The following is a 21,076-nucleotide window of genomic DNA, read 5'->3' as shown; positions in this document are numbered from 1 at the left end:
AAATAAACAAGCTCTATAGAGGATAAATAGGAAATAAAGAACAGAGAAAAGGTATAGAATTAAGGAGGATTGGGAAAGACTTTCTTTAGAAGGGGGACTTAAAGAAAGCCAGGGAGGTTGGTAGGCAGAGAGGAGGAGGGAGATTGTTACAGACACCAGGGATAGGTGGAGAAAACATCTGGAACTGAGAGATGGAGTTTGTGGACCAGCCAAGAGGCCAGTGTCCATGGATCAGAGAGCATGATGAAGAGGAAGGTACAAGAAGCTGCTTGATGGGATTCTCTATTGCTAGCCCTTCCTGGCCACAGGGTCACCAAACCGTCTTCCTAAAACGGAGCAACAGCCATGCAACTCTCCTCTTTAGCTGTCTTCATTGGCTTACCATTCCATCAATGATAAAACATTAAGTCTTCACATTTAAAGGCAGAAGGTTAGGTGGTGTGATGGAGAGAACATTAGCCCTGGAATCAAGAAGATGAGTTCAAATGTGACGTCCAACATTTACTAGCTCTGTGGCCCTGGGATATTCACTTAAACTGAATGCCTCAGTTTCTTCATCTATAAAAGGGGGATAATAGTTCCTCTGGTTGGTATGAAGACAAAATGAGATGATACTTGCAAAGTACTTTGCGAACTTTAAAGCACTTTGTGTGTGTGTGTGTGTGTGTGTATCTATGTATATACATACATATTTTTGCACATATTACTATTATTACCCTCAAGGTCTGCTTCCAATGTCTTATTTTTTTCCTGGTCTTTTTTCACATTACTTCCTTTTGGCACTCCATGTTGAAGTTGTCCCCCAAACTCTCCAATCTCTGCGCCTTTGCATGACTTGTTCCCCCATGATTAAAATGCCCTCCCTCTCCTCCCTTTTGTAAAACTGTTTATCTACTTCTTGTCCTGTCCTCTGCCTATCCTCCTCGTCACTAGTCCTGTCACTGCCTGCAAATTATTGTCTACTTTTAAATCTGCTTCCGTGTTAAATAGACCTCCTTGATGGAGAGGAAATGCCTTGAGGGCAGGGCAGTTTTCATGTTTTTTACTTTCATCTTTCTTTCCCATGTGCCGAGCTCAGTGCCCAGAACATGCCAGGCAGTCAATGTCTGCTGTTAGATTTTGAATAAAAAGAAGAGGAAGGATTTGAATTTGAATAGAGGGAAAAGATTCCTGATGTCAAGCTTTGGGGAGATAAGATGATGTCCCAGGTGTAAACCTCAAAATTCCTTAGACTTATAAATGTTGGAAATTTCACCATTGGGATATTTCATACTTGGAAAATTTCTTACTGATAGTCTATTGGAATGGGAACCCCAATGGCATGGGAGGTTCCTTCTCTTCCCTTCTTAAGATTACTTTAGGACAGAAACCTTTCGCTGAACAATGGAAAGGACTTTGACCTATGCTTAAGCATAGAACAGGAATTTCTTTGAGTCATGATTGATTTTAGAATTGATTTAGAATCTAGCTTAAACCACACCGACCAACTTCTCAACCACCTCTCGAGTCTTCAGACCCCCTATCTTTAAGGAAACCCTCCAAGTTGCCTCCCCTCGGTCCTCACATCTACCAATCACCTGTCCATCAATTTCCCTGTGCCAATGGAGGCTCTAGCTTAACCCAGGACCGCCCAGAGGCTTTGCACATGTCTGTTGAAGGTCATATTTTCAAATGATTAAATCTTTGCTCCTTTGCTACAGCCCTTTCTAAATCCTGTTAACCTGAGTAGGGTAGAGATTGGAATAATTAAATTTTGATCTAGGCTGCAGCCCTTACTCAATCCTGTTAGGACTGAATAGGGTGGAGATTGATTCCAAGTATCTCCATTGTATCAATTCTAAAATCAATCATGACTCAAAGAAATTTTGAGGTTTACACAGGATGAATTAAGAAATATTATGATTTTTTTTTCTTTTTAAATTCAAGGAGGAAGGAGAGTGGGATAGACATAAATACAGAGAGACAGACAGATAGGCATGGAGACAGAGAGAAGCCGAGAGACAGACAAAAACCAAGAGAGATAGACTGTAAGGTTGCATGTAGTTAAATGACAGATAGATTGAATGAGATTGGATTCAGCAGTATTATCAGGGCAGGGGGGATTTGAACCAAACGTTGAAAACTGGGTATTAATAATATTATGTCACATTCATGGGGTTCCTTCAGATTTAGAAAGTGTCCTTTTCAGAAGAGAAAGTTACATTGGCCTCACTTTACAGATACGGACAAAGAGGCTCAGAAAGATGAGTTAGTTTGCCCAAAGAGGCAGAGCTCCTAAAGCTGAGAGTCGGTCAGGATTTGCACACAGAGTCAGTATTCCTACTATGGTAGGCTCTGGATAGACGGAGAAAAGAAGAGGATATTTGAGGTCTGGTGGGGAAACTATGTGAACAAAAGCTTTGGAGGTGGGACCTTGTGTCGTGGGACCCATGAAGCCAGCATGGCAGGAACTAAGATTTCAGGTGGAAGAGCAGTTGCTAATGATGGTGGAAAGGTAGGTGGAAACCAGGTAGGACAAGAGCCGGAATGCCAAGTGCAGGACGAGTATGGTGTGCTCAGACATGGCTGCTCAGGGCTGGGCTAAGCTTCTGGTATTCCTCTGCCCTCTCTCAAGAGCAGGCAGCCTCAGCCCTTCTATCACTTAGGAGTGGGTGTCAGGGAAAAGCTGCCAACAGAGTGGCACTCTCCCCAGTGGGGATTCTTCCTCCCCACTCCCAGAGTTTCTGAGTCAGAGTGGCTCCCACCCACCCAAAGCTCCACTTGAGATGTGGGCATTAGGGGGTATAATTAAAAGAAAACAGAAAAAGACAGTTTGTTTGAAGAAAGAGGAAACAAATCAGCTGACACCATCTAACAGTGAGGAATGGAAACAAGAAACTGTACAAAGCAGATAGAAGAGCTCAAGAAGTACAGCTGGCTGGTGACATTGTGCAAGGGGAGAAACAGGACTTTCCCAGGCAACTCCGTGTACCTCAGTTTCCTTATCTGTAAAAGGGGGAGAATCTAGTACCCACCTCTTAGGGCTGATGGAGGCTAAGATGATCTAATGTATCTACCAAGGACTTTGTAAGTGTAAAGGCCTCATGTAAATGTCAGTTATTATAGTGGGGTGTTTTGAGCAATGATTCTGTCATCAAAACTGTTAAATATTTTATCCCAATAGGCTCATACAGCTATAGTGCTTAGCCTTATGACCATTGAGATGGAAGGGATTTAAAGTGCATCTGTTTCTACCCTTTTATCTTAAAGATGAGGAAACTGAGGCCCAGGAAAATTATCTGAGTTGGCCAAGATCTCACAAGAAGTATCAGGATTTGAATCCATCCTCTCTGACTGCAGAGCTGTTCCTACTGCACAAAATTATCTCAATATGCTCTGTTTAGAAAGGTAGGGGAAGAGTCTTTTTCCCCCTAAATCATTACCTTCTATCTTAGAATGGATACTGATTATTGCTTACAAGGCAGAAGAGCAGTCAGGACTAGGCACTGGGGTGTGACTTGCCCAGGGCCACATAGCTAGCAAGGGTCTGAGGCTGAATTTGAGCCCAGGGCCTCCCTTCTCCAGGCCTGACTATCCACTGAGCCACCCAGCTGTCCCATACAGTCTTGCATTTGAGAAAAAGCTTTAAGAGTTTCAGCTAGAAAAAGCTGTAAAGAGCCTTTAATGAAAGCCAAGTCTATGCTTCTCATTTTATTTTTTATATTATTTTATTATATTATTATATTTATTTTTTAAACCCTTACCTTCCATCTTGGAATCAATTCTGTGTATTGGCTCCAAGGCAGAAGAGCAGTCAGGGCCAGGTCAATGGGAGTTATGTGACTTGCCCAGGGTCACACAGCTGGGAAGTGTCTGAGATCAGATTTGAACCCAGGACCTCCCATCTCTAGGCCTGGCTCTCAGTCCACCCAGGTGCCCCCATATGCTTCTCATTTTATATGAGGAAATTTAGATTCAAAAAAGTTTCCATCAGCAATTAGATATTTCACTTCCTAGGTGTGTGACCCTGGGCAAGTCAATTAACCCCATCTGCCTAGTCCTAACCCTTCTGTCTTAGAGTTGTTACTAAGATGGAAAGTAAGGCTTTTTTTTTTAACCCTTAACCTTCCATCTTAGAATAAATACTATATATTGGTTCCAGGGTGGTAAGGGCTATGCAATGGTGGTCAAGTGACTTGCCTACGGTCACCCAGCTAGGAAGGATCTAAGGCCAGATTTGAACCTGGGACATCCCATCTCTTGACCTGGTTGTTAATCCACTGAGCCACCTAGCTTAGTGAGATTTAAAGTAGAAATTAAAAAAAACAGTTCTCTCAACTTTCTCCCTCAACTTTTCTTTCTCCATTCCTTTCCAAGGTGATGTATAGAGTGATAAGCTTCAGGGTTGTTTTTTGAGGGGGGAAACTAATGAATACTTTTTTCTTGATGTTGTTTTGGCATTTTTGTTGGATGCCATGACAGACCACATTTCTGTTGAGCTCTCAGAATTTCATCAGAGGCTTTGGTTACAACCCTTTTCCATTCCACCCCAAACTGCTAAGTGAATGAAATACTGCTTGCCCCATTTTACAGGTGGCCAAACTGAAGATGGCCAGGATTAAGGGACTTGCCCGGATTCATACAATTTTTGTCCAAGCTGGGATTCGAACCCACATCTCCTGACTCCAGTGTTTCTGTGAGCTCCCCATTCACACCCATCCCCTATCTCTAGTCCTTCATGGATGTGGTCTCATGACTCCTTTCCATTTCAGAAAAGATGATTCCCAGTGCAAGCTCGACGATGGTCAGGAGCCTATTCCTCTCCACTATGGCTTTTTTCCTCCTTTCTCTCCTCTGGCCCTGCTACTTCACCTGAATCAAAGCCCATCTTTCTGGGTGACCCCAGAGTGGCCCTCTTTAGTGAGCTTGGGTTGGGTTAATATCCTTCGGCTGGTCCAAAAGGAGCCAGTGGCAGCATCAAAAGCCTGTCTGAGGAGTAATCAGTTCTCCAGCGAACCTAAGCTCTAGCTTCTTTTAAAAGCTGTTCAGTTGATTTAAATTGCCTTCCAGATTATAATATCTTTTACCAATAAATTTGTTTGCTCAGTAGGGTTTGGCCTCGTGCTGGAGGCGATGCTAATATAAAACAGGAAAACTCTCACTGTGTCCCCCATGCCTCTAACTAACCACACACTATTTTGATAACAGAATAGCTTTTTTGATTTTTTCCTCCTTCTTCAAGGAATTCACGTGGTTATTCAGTAAAAGGAGTGGGATTTGCCTCCTGCTTATTTTATACACCCCACTGCTATCATCAGCTGCCATTTTCCCTTTGTATTTAAATTATTTGAAGCTGTTATTAGGGAGCTGCTTAGGATGATGAAGAATAATGGAGAGCCTGCTCGGCTTGTAGTGAGGGATATCTGGATTCAGATTCCTACCTCTGAACCTTAGTCAATTGTGTGACCCCAGAGAAGCCTTTAACCTCAATATTTCTCTAAGGAAACTCCCAGAATTGAGAGCTGGAAGGGACATCCGTAGCCATCTTGCTCAACTCATTCCTGAAAGGGGTCTCTAATATACCCAGTCTTTCTTTAAGCCCTTGCCTTTTTTTTAAGAACCAATACTAAGTATTGATTCCAAGGCAAAGAAGCCTAAGAGTTAGGCAATTAAGGTTAAGAGACTTGCCCAGGGACGCAGCTAGGAAGTGTCAGAGGCCAGATTCGAACCGAGGTCCTCCCAATCCCAGGCTTGGTGTTCTACCCACCATGCTACTAACTGCCCCTATTATAGCCTATCTCATAAGTGCTTGAATTTTTCTAAGAAGGGGAGCCCACCATCTCTCCAGGTAATCATTTCTAGTGTAGGATAGCTCTGATTGGCAGCCAGTCCTCATTAACACCAGAACTAAATTGACTTCTTTGCAATTTCTATCCATTTTTCTGGATTCTTCCATGGGGGCTAAATGTAACAAGTCCCTTTCTTCCACATGACAATCTTTTAAATATCTAAAGGCAGCAATAATGCCTTTCTTCAGGCCCCTCTTCTCCAAGATGAAAGCATTCCTAGTGCCTTCCGTTAATAACCCTAAGAATTATCTACTGAGTCATAAACAAGCTGAAATCTATTGGTGAAGGGAGTTTGCACAACAGGAGTTCTCCATACTAATAACACCATACCCTCTTTGTACATTTACTGTCAGGGAGATGATTTGAGAAGATTGGACATTCATTAGCAGAAGGAATGCTAAATGACTTGTGGCATCAGGAGAACAGGATTGAATTTTAAAAAGCAATGAGATTCATTGGAAAGTATGCTGGATTTGGAGTCAAAAAAATTCCCAAGTATCACTATATGACCTTGGGAACATTTCTGAACATCACTAGACCTCAGCTTCCTCACCTGTAAAACGAGAAGTTTGGATGAGATGACTTTTTCAGTTCTTAACATATTATTCTATAATCTTATGAGTTTTACCTCCAGGACTGACTTAGTCTATAAGTAGGCAAGAAACTTCATCCTTCCACATTTGGACTTCTTCATTTGCATAATTAGGGGATAAAATGCTCTCACCACCTGCCTTTTAGGATCATTGTTAGGGGGGGAGGGGGCTGCATTCTGCAGCGCCTAAAGTTTTATAAAGCTTTTGTTGTTTATTCCCACCCCTACAATCCTCTCCCACTCAGGGCTTAAATTTATCTCGATACCACAGGCTCATGTGTCCATAAACTACATGAAATCTTGTGTCCTAACTGCCTCACTTGAGAAAACTGAAGCCAAATCAGGAGTTAAGTGGAATTTTAGAGGTCACACAGCCAGCTAGTAATTCAGCCAGAACTGGAACCCAAGTATCCAGATTTTCAATTTAATTTTGTCCTCTGTGGATAGAAGAAGAATTGGCAGAAAATTTGGTCCTGAGAACAGAGAGTTTTGGGCAGCTTTCCCTTTCCTTTGAAGGGACAAATTTCCTCTTTCCAAAAAAAAATTTATCAGTATCTTTTGTTTTCACAACATCTATATTCCTATAGATTCCTCCCTTTTCTCCCTCCAAGGAACTTATCCTTCATAGAATTCTGCAAGAAAGGTCCTATTCATCAAAATTAAACAACACATCAAAGAAAACCTGACTGCATACATTATTCCACATATTATATACTTATTCTCTTACCTCTGCAAAGAAGTAAGGGTTGATCTTTTCTCATCTCATTTAGTTGGGGCCAACCTTAGTTGTTACAACTTCATGATATTTAGTTTTGGTTGTCTTGATATTGTTCTTTCTATTTACAACATTGTAGTCATTTTGAATGTTGTCTTCTTGGTTCTACTGCCTTCAATTTGCATCAGTTTTTGTTTTCTTATGCTTCTCTGTTTCATTATAGTCATCATTTCTTTTTTAGAATATGTATTATTTTCCCAGTTACATATGATAATTTTCAGCAACACATTTTCTGAAGTTATTAGATACAAATTGTCTCCTCTCCTTTCTCTTCCCCCTCTTGGAGGTAGTGAGCAATTTGATCTGGGTTATCCATCATATAAAACTTCCATATTGGTTATTGTTGTAAGAGAATACTTATATAAAACCAAAACTCCAAAAGAATAAACTAATGTGAGAAATAGTTTGTTTTCATCTGCATTCTGACTCCAATAGTTCTTTCTGTAGAGGTTGATAAGTCTTAAGTTCTTTGTCCTAAGTTCTGCATAATTGCCCTGGATCATTTGCTGAGAGTAGCAAAGTCTTTCACAGTTGATCATTGTATAATATTACTGTTACTGTGTATAATATTCTCCTGGTTCTGCTTATTTCACTCTGCATTAGTTCATGTAGGTCTTTCAAGCTTTATCTGAAATAATACTGCTTATCATTTCTTATAACACAATAGTATTCCAGCTCCAGCCTATACCACAATTTGTTCAGCCATTCCCCAGGAGATGGACAACCCCTTGATTTCCAATTCTTTGTCACCACAAAAAGAGCTGCTATAAATATTTTTGTACCGTTAGGGCCATTCCCTCTTATGATCTATTTGGGATACAGATCTAGTAGTGGTATTATAAGATCAAAGGGTATGTACAGTTTTATAGCCCTTTGGACATAGTTTATATTCATCATTTCTTACCACACAGTGATATTCCATCATGTTCATTTATCACAATTTTTTAGACTATTCCCTATGCCATCAATAGGCATCAGTGTTTTTCCAGTTCTTGGAGCTTGATATAGACTCTTTTTCTATATTGTAATTTTCTGGGAGTCTAGCTATTTTTATGTTGTCTCTCCTTGTTTTTTTTCCCCCATGTAAGTTATTTTTGTGATAAGGTATTTCATTTTCTTCTATTTCATTCTTTTGTTTTTGCTATACTATCTCTTTTTACCTTAGGAAATCATTAGCTTCCCCTTGTCCAGTTCTAATTCTTAATACATTATTTTCTTCTGTGAGATTCTGGAACTCTTGCCTTTTGGGTGATCTTTTTCCATAATTTTCTTTATTTTCTTGAATTTCTTGTTTTTTCCTAACTTTTCTTTATTATCTCTAATTTGGATTTTGAGGTCTTTTCTAAGCTCTTCCAAAACTTTTTGAGTTTGTGGCCATTTATTGTATTTTGTTGTTGTTGTTATTAAAGGAGCTTTTCACTGTTCTCTGGGTTTGAGATGAGGTTTTCTCTGTCCTCATAAAAGCTCTCAATAGTTGGATTCTTTCTCCTTTGCTTATTCATTTTAATTAATTAGTTAATTAAATTTTAGCAGCCAGATCAATAGACTTAATTATTGACTTTTTGTGGGAGTACCAAGTTTCCAGTTCTGTTGAGATATGTTATATCAGGTTTGTGGTTGTGTGTTTTGCGGGGGGGGGGGGGGGAGCATATTTTTTCCTGAGTTCTATTTATTTTATTTCTTTGTGATACAAACATAAATGTGTCACTACTAAATCAAAGGGTATGCACATTTTTTATAGCCCTTTGGACATCAGTCCAAATAGCCTTCCAGAATGGTTAGATCTGTTCACAACTCCAACAGAAATGCAGTAATGAGTCAATATTTTGCCATATCCCTTTTAACATTTATCATTTTCCTTTACTGTCATGTTCGCCACCCTAATAGGTATGAGGTGGTATTTGTCTTAAGGTGGAATTATTTTAATTTGCTTTTCTAATTAAGAATGATTTAGAAAAAATTTCATATGATTATTGATAACTTTAATTTCTTTATCTGAAAACTGCTTGTTCATATCCATTGACCAGTTGTTAATTGGGGAATGACTTGTATCCTTTTAAATTTAAATTCATTCTTTGTATATTTGAGAAATGAGACTGCAGAGAAATTTGCTCCAAAAAAATTTCCCCCAGGTTGTTTCCTTTCTAATCTTGGTTACATTGGTTTTGTTTGTACAAAACTTTTTAAATTTAATGTAATCTAAAAAGTAAATAAATATAATGTAATTGAAATTATTCATCTTATATCTTATAATGTTTTCTTTCTCTTAACTGGTCATAAATTCTTCCCTTCTCCAGAGATCTGAGGAATAAAATATTGTAGGTTCCCCTAATTTGCTTATGGTATCACCCTTCATATCTAAATCATATATCTATTTTGACCTTTTTTTGGTATAGGATGTGATATATTGGTCCTCTCCCCTCAGTTTCCTCATTCGTAAAATGGAACTGTAGGCTTGGCTTCTAGTTTAAATCTATGACCTCATAAAACTGGTAATTAATTAGAAATATTACCAATGAGGAAGAATACCCAAGTTATAAATAAATAAGAAAAAAAAAACAAGAATTCCAGGATACAGTTTCTAGGGAATCCTCAAGATCTTTCTATACCCTAAAGAACTGACCTTGACCTGAGCATCTCTCTTCCAGTAAGTATCTTGCCCCATCTTACAGAAGCCTGGGGAGATAAGCAATTGTAATCTCAACAGAGCAAGATTTCCTTGCAGAAAATGACCTCATCTGGTTCTTACCTGAGTTCTGATGAGATATTCAAATGTGTTAGAGGCAAAATTATCACAGGAGATTTCAGAAACTGTAACATTTCCAAAGTATCCATTGGAATGCTATTTCTCTTTAGCTATAACAGATATGTTTGTTATAAACCTACTGTGTGGAGAGTAATGTGTCAGCACTGGAGGAGATAAAATGGGGGGGCACAGTGAGAGAGGAGCAGATCTGTGTAATGATTAGGACATTGCAATTCAAATCAAGGATGTATAGCTTCAAATTCTACCTCTAGCATTCACTAGCTAGGGGACTCAATTTTTTGTGCCTTGGTTGCTTCATCCTTTAAATTATTGGCTTGAACTCGAACTTCTCCAGTCCTTTTAACTTTTAAATTCCATGATCTTATAGAAATTTCCTTGGCCTCTGGACCTTAGTTTCTCATCTATAACAAAAAGAGATTTTATTTTTATGATCTCCAGGATCTCTTCCAGCTCTAAAACTATGATCTTATGTTCCTGACCTCATGGAGTTTAAAGTCGAGTGAGGGTAAGGATAAAACCTACTCAGATAAATCTAATGGCTCGTTCACCTGGAGTTCCATTAGAGGGTTATAAAAGAAAATTAAGATCATGAGATTCTAGAAGAGGAGCTAGAAACTTAAAGGTCATCAAGTCTAATCTTTCCATTTTGTAGATGAGGAAAATGAGGCGCAGGGAAACTATGTTCTCATAGCTCTAGAGCTATAGTAAATGGGAACCATTCAGTCCTACTCTCTCCTTTTACTAATGAGGGAAATGAGGTTCAAAGAGCTGATGTGACTTGTGCAACGTCCTATATGTAGTAAGTATCAGAGACAGGATTTGAAGCTGCCTCCAGGATCAGTATATCAACTTTTTTTAAACCCATACATTTTGTCTTAGTATAGAAGATCAGCAAGGGCTAGGCAATGGGGGTTAAGTGACTTTCTCAGGGTCATACATCTAGGAGAAGTATGTAAGGCCATATTTGAAACTAGGTCCTCCAAACTCCAGGCCCTGCTGATCTAACCACTATACTGCCTAGCAACCCCAATATGTCTGTTTTCAAGATTATTGCTAAAATTCTTTGCATTTCTACCACTTCTGTAAAATGGCTCTTGACATGTTGGAGATATCCATTGATGACTGTTCCAAGCTCCAATGCCAATGCAATCAGTATGACCTTGAGCAAGTAACTTGATCATGCTAGGTTTCATCTGTAATCTAAGAGAAATGGCCTAGATGATCTCTGAGGGCCCTTCTGGCTCTGGCTCTTTGATTCATGACTCCATAGCAATTGAAGTCCATTACACCCTAGACTCTGAACTTGGTAAGGTTATTTCCTCTTCCTTTCGCAGCATCACTTCATGGGATTTAGGGTTGTAAAGCTACCTTAGGGGGGCAGCTAGTTGAACACTTCCTAGCTATGTAACCTGGGGAAGTCCCTTAATGTCCATTACCAGGCCTTATGGTTCTTCTGTCTTAAAACAAACACTTAGTATTGGTTCCAAGACAGAACCTAAGATGTATGCATTTTTTCAAAGCTATGTTAGTGCTTATCTGATTAAGCTTCCTCACTTGAGAGATGTGGAAACTGTGCCTCAGAGATGGAGTGTGCACTACCACATCCGTACAGGTCATAGTCACATCAGGACTTAACCAAGGAATTCTGGGTTGCTCTGGCTTTTTCTGGAACCCACAAGATGGCACTGCCTCCTTGACTAATCTAATTGCCTACAATGGCTTCATTTATTGGGGGAGCAGGGTCTTGTCAATATGGCATCCTTTGATGAATATATTCATAGAAGCAGGTGTAGTGAATGAAACACAAGAGACTTTATCCTCCATGAGATTATTTCTGTTTTGGGGTGATATGTGTCTTCTCTCATGGCATGGGAAATATGGAGATAGGCATCCCATAAAGTGTAGGTATAGCCTCTAGCAGACTGTTCACTCCCTCAGAGAGGTGGAGAGGGGATGGAGAAAATCTGAATTCTAAGATGTCAAAAAAAGATGGCCAAAATGGCTTTTGTATGTAACTAGAAAAAGAAAAACAAATAAAACATTTTAAAAAGAAACTAAAGAGATTGGAGGAATTACATAACATGTTTAAAAATCCACCCTCTCGTGCCTATAGTTAATGTGCTTATTTAAAGCGTTCCTTCCGCCTGGAACCAAGGCAATGTTGGCAGTGTCTGAAGCTACAGATTTGAATTGTTGTTATGTGCAAGAGTTGTCCTTGGCACACGCCTTTTCACTGCTCTGCTTCATAATCTTGGCGGAGTCCCCCTGCTGTAGAGCTGTCTCTGCTGTTACCTAAATGTCCAACACTCTGTTTGGTTTCCAGTATCTCTCCTATAGCAGAGTTGCAGGTTTTGGGAGTCTCATGCTTCCCTTTTGGACGCTGAGCAGATCCATATCATGTTGGGCTCTCTTTTCATTAATACAATCAGTAAGTCGGTCAGTAAGCCGTATAAAGCATGCCTATTGGGTGCCAGCCATCGAGTTAGATACTGGAGATACAAAGAGCAAAACAAAAGCAAAAGAGACAGTTTCTACATTTGATCTTTTGGTGAGTGAGGAAGATAACATGTATAAAGCAATCAATTAACCAGAGTATTTAGTCATTAAGTTTAGGGGGCAGTTAGGTGGTGAGGTGGATAGAACTCTGGGCATGAAGTCAGGAAGATCTGAATTCAAACCTAACCTCCAGCATTTACTAGCTGTGTGAACCTGGGGCAAGTCACTAAACTTCTGTTTGACTCAGTTTCCTTATCTGTAAACTGGGGATGAAAATAGCATCCACCTCTCCGGGTTGTTGTGATGATCAAATGAGATAATTATTTAGTACTTAGCTCCCTACCTGGCATATAGTAAGTATTATATAAATGTTAGCTATTAGGTAGTAAGCATGTAATATGAAAAAAGTGCTGTGCTGGGCACCAAGGACACAAAAACAGAAGCAAAACAATGCCTACCTTCATGGAGCTTCCATTCTAAGGGGAACAAGTGGTTCATATCTATGTATGGAGAGAACGCTGATAAAATGAATAAATAAAAGCTCATTTATACATGCTAGATCTCAGAGGAGTAGGATACTGACAATTGTGGGGATGAGGAAGGTCTCCTTTTGGGATAGGTCCAACCTCTTCCTTGCCTTACTACCCTGGGCTATTCTCCATGTCTTCCTACAAATCTCCCTTTAAAAATCTGTCCAATATACAGAAAGGCTTCCTTGATTCTTTTTGTGGGTTAAGAAGAGCTCCTAAATGGCAGGAATTTCAAGTTAAAAGGGACTTTAGGGGCCATCTAGTCTGGTGCATGCATGAATACATAATTCTTCTATTCCCAACAAGAGATCAGCCCATTTTTGTTTAAAGATTTCTTAGGAGAACCCTAAGGCAGTCCTGTCAACTTTTAGACATTAATGCAAGCATTTTGGGACCAACCATCTGTTAACCCTTATTCTTCCTTCATGACTGGCCCTAGCTCAGTTCTGGACAAACATGGCTTTGAATGAGGTCTTTTTCATGGCTTCCAAATGCCCAGCTCTTCACTTGTAATGTGCTACATCCTGTTAACACCAGCCGTCTGCCTCTCCCTTTCTGTTTTTGTCATATACCCTTCAGGTCTGTGCCAAACTCACCACTTTGAATGTGCTTCAACCTTCTGACAATGACCAGAATCCTGTTTGGTCACCCACACTTTTGATTCTTGCATATTTCAGGATATTTATTTTTTAATTATAACTATGAACCAATGGTAGGAAAATAGTGTTGTTTAAATAATAGAACCATAAGAAGTTGGGACCAAAGTTCTACATAATTCACTAAGTTCAACCAACCTTGGTTTCTTCAGAGGCAGAAAATACAAAGTACTTGGGGGAGAGCATTAGCCATTAGGAGAAATGAGACTAGTCTTCTTATGAGATGGAATATTTGAAATGGGCTTTGAAGAAAGGTGAAGTAACTCACCCAGGGTCTCCCAGGAGATAATTAGTGGAGAAAATGATGACTGTAAACCAAGTTCTCTGACAAGCTCTTCTCACAAGAAAAGTCCCCCCTTTTTCCCTGCTGTATCCTATTGCCTAAGAGATTGCACAAGACAAATGATAAGATCTCTTTCAGCTATAAATATGTCATGACTTGTAGATGACTTGGCTAGGTTATATGATCCATTTCGGGGTTTTTTGAACTCTAGATCACTCCTCTTTCATCTCAGACAGATTAGAATCTATTTTATTTGCATTCCCCAGGAAGATGATCCCCTGCCAGACGCCCATTCCACTGTCTAATGGATCTGGTTAACAGTGAATCTTCTGTCCCAGTGGATATTCATTACCACTGTCCTCTTGTCAATTGCTTTTGGCTCCAGGCATGTGGGCAAGTGACTTTCTGCTAGCCTGTTGTAGCTAATCAGCACTGTCCCTGCTATACATAAAATGTAATTTAGAAGGATTGTAATGGCTTCCAAATGATGATGGTGCCATAACCCAATTAAAATGGTTTTAATAAAACTGTCTCAAGCCGGCATAAACAGCTGCAAACTGTGCCCCATGTTTTCTAATGACCCCCAGAATGAGTGGTGGCAATTTATCTTTCTCCTGAGTGATGAGGCACTGAGAAAAGTCCTTCATTCTGTCTAAATCATCTTGTTCTCTTCTTCTCCCCAGACGATCCACGTTGCCATCGTCTGCGCTGGATACAACGCCAGCCGAGATGTCGTCACTTTGGTCAAGTCTGTCTTGTTTCATAGGTAAAAGAAACATTTTCCCATCTGGTTGGGATTAATTTGAGAAAGGATATAAATGTGCCCTCGGGAAAAGGAGAAGCTCAAAAGAAGTGAACACAAAACCTTCAAAGTCATCTGGGAGGGTGGCAGTTAATGAATGACTTGTTTAGAGGAGGATGATCCCTCTAGAAAGAAGCCTGGAGATCCTGCTAGAAAAGAACCAATGGAAGAAATCAGAGTTGGGTTAGGGTGGAGGAGACAATACCTAGTGGGGACATATTAGTAGTCTTCAAGCATTTCAGTATTTCATTCTTCTCTCATGGAGGTTACAGGTTACAGGGGTTACCTTGGTTCCTCTTTGCCACAGGGGATGAAATTAGGAACAGCATGTGGGAATTATTGAGGCAGGATTTGGCTCCCTAACTATTAAACCTATCTAGAAGTGGAGTGATTTGGCCATGTTCCCTGTACCAGAGGTATTTGGACCACAGATCCATGACCTTTTAATCAAAGTTGCTCTGAAGGGGATTCCATCACAAGTATGGATTGGGTTCTCTGATGTCAGAGCAATAGTTTAAAGCCATCATATCAAGGAGACACAGAAGTCAAGGGGTACAGGTAAGATTGGTTATTGATAGGGAGAGACAGGGATAGTTCAGTTCAGATAATGATATAAGGCTGGATCTGCTACTTAATATTTGTGTGATCTGGGGCAAGGCACTAGCCTTTGTGACCTCAGTTTCCTTTTGACAAATGATGGAGTTGGGTTAGATGACTTACAAATTTCTTTGATATCTAAAGCCATTGTCACAATATCTTCCCTTGGGCATTCACTGGCATTGCCAACTCAATGTTTCAATGACCAAGAACAGAGATTCAAGAGATCAGGAAAGTGATCCCTGGTGGGGGACAAGTAAAGGGTGAGACTAGACTATCAGCTTGACTTGATCCACTATGCTTAGGGCCAGGCAAACTTCTTATGGGTAATGTACCCACTTTGGCCTTAAGAGATAGGTGACTCAGGGAGGTCCTGGGTTCCAGTGAGGCCTCAGGTGGTTCCTAGCTGTGTGACTCTAGGCAAGTCACTTAACCCCCATTGCTTCGACCTTTTCACTCATGTGTCTTAGAACTTAGATTCTAAGATGGATGTTAAGGATTTTTTTTTAAATAGGCAATAACAGTCCTAGGAAAATAAGATAATAATAGATCAATTCAATAAAGTTTTAAGGTTTACATAGCTTTTTATGCACATCATCTCCCACTTCTTTGCCTTTGCACTGACTGACCCTCATGCCAAAAATGCTTTCATTCATCACCTTGGCTTTTCAGGATCTCTAGTTTTCCTTCCTTGAACCTCAAAACCCTGCTTCTGCAAGAACTCTTTTCCAATTCTTCCCTATCACTAATACCTTCCCATTTAAGGTTACATTTTATATCTATTCTGTATACATTTGGGGTGGAATAGGGAGTACATACCATTTCCACTCTTGAAATGTAAGGTTCCCTGAAGTCAGGGATTCTTTTTTTTAATTACCATATATATTTAATTGAAAATTGTTATTTAATTAATTTAGAATATTTTTCCATGGTTACATGATTCATATTTTTTCCCTCCCCTCCCTACCCGCCCACCCTGTAGCCAACACACAATTTCACTGGGTTTTACATGTGTCCTTGATCAAACCTATTTCCATATTATTGATATTTGCCCTAGAAGGATCATTTAGAGTCTACATCCCCAATCATATCGACCCATGTGATCAAGCAGTTGTTTTTCTTCTGTGTTTCTACTCCCACAGTTCTTCCTCTGAATGTGGATCCATATATATATACACTATAACATAACAATAATGTAATACACATGATTTGTTATAAATATATAATAAATTATAACAAATATACTTTCCAAGAAAAACAAATTATCAAATTAGCTATGTTTAAAAGAATGTATCATTATTTTTCATTTCCCCCTCCCTCTCCCCTCACTCTCCCAAAAGGCAGATAATATGATGAGTTGTATATATATTATAATATAATACATATTTCTCTGTTCATCATATTGTGAAACAAGACATATATTGCTCGCACTAGAAAAAAATTCAAGGAGGAAGTAAAGTGAAGAATGGTATGTTTGCTTCTGCATTCAGACAGCATTCAATCTATTCCTTCTGTAGCAGTGGATATCTTTTTTTATCTTTAATCCCTTGAAGTTGTCCTGGATCCTTGCCTTGTTGATAACAGTTAAGTTATTCACAGTTGATTATCATACATTATTGTTACTGTGTTCAATGTTCTCCTGGTTCTGCTCACTTCTCTTTGCATCACTTCATATTAGTCTTTCCAGATTTTTTTGGAATCATCTTGCCATTTCTTATGGCACAATAGTATTTCATTACAATCATATACCACAAAATTCCTAGCCATTCCCCAACTGATACATATTCCTTCACTTCCCAGTTCTTTGCCACCACAAAAAAGAGCTGCTCTAAATATTTTAGAACATAAAGTTTCTTTAACTTTTTCTTTGATCACTTTAGGAAATAAACCTAATAGTGGTATTACTGGGCCAAAAAGTATATGCAGTTTTATAACTCTTTGACTATAGTTCCAAATTGATCTTCACAATGTTTGGATCAGTTTACAGTTCTACCAACAATGTGTCCTTATTTTTCCACATCTCCTCCAACTCTTGTCATTTTGTCTTTTTATATTTTTATTTTATGTTTTCTGTTTTGGGTAATGTTTTTGAATCCCTACCCCTTAATAAATTGCCTGCCATAGTGTGCCCAAACTTAATTCTCTATCCCTATGTATGTAGCTGCCAAGGGGGTGGGATAGTCATGGAGGGTAGAGTGTCAGAGATGATATCAATTGTTCTAAGTCTTAGAGAGCTGCCTACAGAATGGAGAATCAGAGGGACTTGCCCAGAATAGTTCAACATCAGAAACAAACATCAGAAAAAAATATAGTTTTGTCAGTGATAATGACATTAAGAAAGAGGCATGGCCATCTGCTTTGCTGCTGCCCCCTAAAGACTAGAGGACTTTCCCTTCTGACCTGCAACTAAAGCTTTCCAGTATTTTTTGACTTCTCCATGAGAATGGAAGCTCCTTGAGGGAGGGAAATATCTTACTTTTCAATTGTATCCCAATGACTTAGCACAATGCTTGTGCATAGTGAGTGCTTATGAATGTCTTCGATTCATTCTTTCATTTTTCATGTATCAAGAGACTATACTTGACCCCAAGTATTCATTATTGACAGACTGTGTGTCTATCCCTTGTGCCTTACCGCCTCTCATTCCCATCTAACAGCTGAGAAAATGAGTCACAAAGAGATTAAGAGGCTTGCCCAGATTCACACAGGGAACATGTGGCAGAGGGTAACCTTGAACCCAAGTTTTGCTGATTCAGAGATTACTCAAAGTCAACTATACCACATCTCTAAGAAGTCATATGAGAAGCCATCTATTCCAGCCTGTAGCAGCTCCCATAGCTCCCATTTACATGGGTTGTTTTTACAAAGCTTTATTGGTGAACACTAGGCAATGAAAAAAGTCAGCTACCTTCCTGAAATGAATAAGTAGTGAGCTCCCCATCACTGGAGCTGTTCAGCAAAGCTTGTCAAGCATGTCCGTAGGAGGGATTCTTGCTCTAGGCAGTGTGTTAGACAAAACGACCTCAGGAGTCCCTTCCAACTCTATGATTATATGAACTGATTAACTTAATAGATAAAGGTAATGCTGTGTGGGTGAGATAGGGAAGCAAAAGGAATTTGAAATTTCTCTTCTACAGTCAGCCAGGCTAAAAATAGTAGAACTACTTTTTATGCACGTTTCAGGGATTAACTAATATATGATTATGAAATACTTTACCAAATGAAATATCTTCCTAATGCTAAATAGTAAAATAATAGTAGCTGTGCAAGATGCCTCTTTGGGGTCCATTTGCTAATTATGGTAATTGCATTCATTTTCAGACAAGGTTTTCTCCAAATCTTTATAGTCAAGGCCCATTTTGTTTTCTTAAATCATTTTAATTTCTCTAAGATGCCTGGATGGATTAGCCATAGAGAATTTTAAAAGGAAGGAGTGAATTTGCTTTGAAAGATAATTCAAGGACTAGCATGTGAGAAGGAAACCAAGAATCCAAATAAACATTGCCTGCATTTCTTCTTCCTCTTTAGCCTGTGACACTCAGTTCTGTAAAGTAAAAATTGAATGCTCTGGTCCAAACTTCTCATGTTAGCCAGGACAACAAGGAGCCTAGAGATGATAAATGATTGACCCAAGGTCACACAGGGAGTGTATAGCAATCAGTAAATATTTATTAAGGGCCTGCTATGAATGCAGTGACCCCTGCCTTCATGGTATTTATGTTCTGTTGGTCAGAGACAACATGTCCACATGTAGTAATGTACAAAATATATTAAAATAGTTTTTGGTTTTTGTTTCTTTTTTAGAAGAAGGTGTTAGTATCTAGGAGGAATCAGGAGAGACTTCACCTAGAATGTGGTACTTGACCTGAGTTCTTTTCTTTCTTTTCTTTACTTTTCTTCTCTTCTTTTTTCTTCACTTTCCTTTCCTTTTCTTTTCTCTTTCCTTTCCTTCCTCCCTCCCTCCCTTCCTTCCTCCCCTCCTCCCTTCCTTCCTTCCTTCTTTCCTTCCTCCCTTCCTCCCTCCTTCCCTCCTTCCCTCCCTCCTTCCCTCCCTCCCTCCCTCCCTTCCTCCCTTCCTTCCTTCCTTCCTTCCTTCCTTCCTTCCTTCCTTCCTTCCTTCCTTCCTTCCTTCCTTCCTTCCTTCCTTCCTTCCTTCCTTCTTCCCTTCCTCCCTCCCTCCCTCCCTCCCTCACTCCCTTCCTTCCTTCCTTCCTTCCTTCCTTCCTTCCTTCCTTCCTTCCTTCCTTCCTTCCATCCTTCCTTTTTCTCTTTCCAAAGAGGGATAAGTGACTTGCTCAGCATCAAATAACTAGTAGGTGGCTGAGGCTGAATTTGAACTCAGATTTTCCTGACTCCAAGTCCAGGACCCTATCCACTATGCCACCTTTCTGTCCCTACTCTAATGATTTTTCATGATGAGGAGAATAATACCAACAGGGCAGAAATATGGGAAGAAGACTGTATTTGGATTCATAGGACTTTGATTGAAATCCTAGCTGCCACCCATCACCTATATGATCTAGAACAAATCCCTTCATAATTTCTATCCTCAGTTTTCTCCTGGGAGAGTAGTTGATTAGATGTCTGCTGAGAAGAGTTCTCTTCTACATCTCCCTTTGAACCAAAATAAAATTACCCTAGATATGTATCAACAATATTAAAATTCACTTAAAGATCCACCTGACCTGATATGCCTCCAAGTATCAAAATGAGTGGTTTGACAAGTCACTTCATTTTGGGGGGACTCCGGTTCCTCATTTGTAAAATGAGGGGCTTGGACAAGGTACTCCTAGACTCCCTGTCAACTCTTAAGTCTGTAATCTGATAACCTCCAAGATCTTAGCCAGCTTGAAGTCTATGATCTTATTTTCTAGATATTTAGTTCCATGGAATGAAGATTTAATAAATTTTCCACTTTACCCATGAAGCCTCCAGTTTTCATTTTGCTTTAGTGAGTTATTTTTTATGTAAAACCACCTTCCACCCCCACCACCCAATGAGATAGCAGATAAAGAGTTAATACTTCTGCACAAAAGTTCTGTGAACTCTTGGATGTTGGCACTAGTCTCAGAAACAAATGAAAGCATTGCCCCCTTCCAGCTTTCCATTAAAAAATGATCGTTGATTGATTACCTGATTGATTTTGGGGCATTGGTCATTTAACCTTATCAAGACAGGTTCCCTTGTCACAATAAAAAGAAGGTATCAGTTGTGTAGAGAAAAGTGTGTGTGTGTGTGTGTACATGCACATCCTTCATCTCCCTTCCCCGATTCTAACTCAGTAAAATTGGTACTTGGTTTTCCTGAGCACTCATATAATTCCTCGCTTTAGGAGTGTGTGGTTTTGAATCCTGAATGGCAAGTCAAGGCAGATGATTTGGGAAAGGAAGACTGCAGGTCTGAGAGATAACACAAGGAAGGATACAGTCTTGCCATCAAAGGACAGCGTGATTTAATGGAAGAAATGGCAGACTAAGACACCGGAGATATAGGTTTGAATCCAACCCATTTTAATTCAGTTCAATAAGGGATACCAAGTCAATGAGAGAAATAATAGAAACCCTCAAGTAACTTACCTAGTACTCAGTGTGTGGTGGATGGGAGAGAGGGAGCAGAATGGGAAAAAGATGTGTAGAACTTTGGAGTTCTGCCCCGAGGCTGGGCTGCCCTGATGGGTGAGTGAGAACAAATTGACCTAACCCACCCGGCTCTGGGGAGGCTTCATAGATACCTCTTACCTTGTCCCCAGC

At 39.7% G+C, this 21,076-nt stretch overlaps 1 protein-coding gene across 2 annotated transcripts in view; it reads left to right on the top strand.

The window, feature by feature from the left end:
- Positions 1-21,076, top strand: part of LARGE1 (LARGE xylosyl- and glucuronyltransferase 1) — a 612,082-nt gene that overhangs the window by 299,782 nt on the left and 291,224 nt on the right. For both annotated transcript variants that reach the window (XM_001366359.3, XM_056798822.1), the window contains one exon: positions 14,611-14,693. In XM_001366359.3, the coding sequence (XP_001366396.1) occupies positions 14,611-14,693 (83 nt within the window). The remainder of the gene's footprint in view (positions 1-14,610; positions 14,694-21,076) is intronic.

This window comes from Monodelphis domestica, chromosome 5, assembly GCF_027887165.1.
Source record: "Monodelphis domestica isolate mMonDom1 chromosome 5, mMonDom1.pri, whole genome shotgun sequence".
NCBI classification, from domain to species: domain Eukaryota; kingdom Metazoa; phylum Chordata; class Mammalia; order Didelphimorphia; family Didelphidae; genus Monodelphis; species Monodelphis domestica.
The sequence above is the reverse complement of the archived record's forward strand: the minus strand, read 5'-3'. Positions and strand labels throughout refer to the sequence as shown.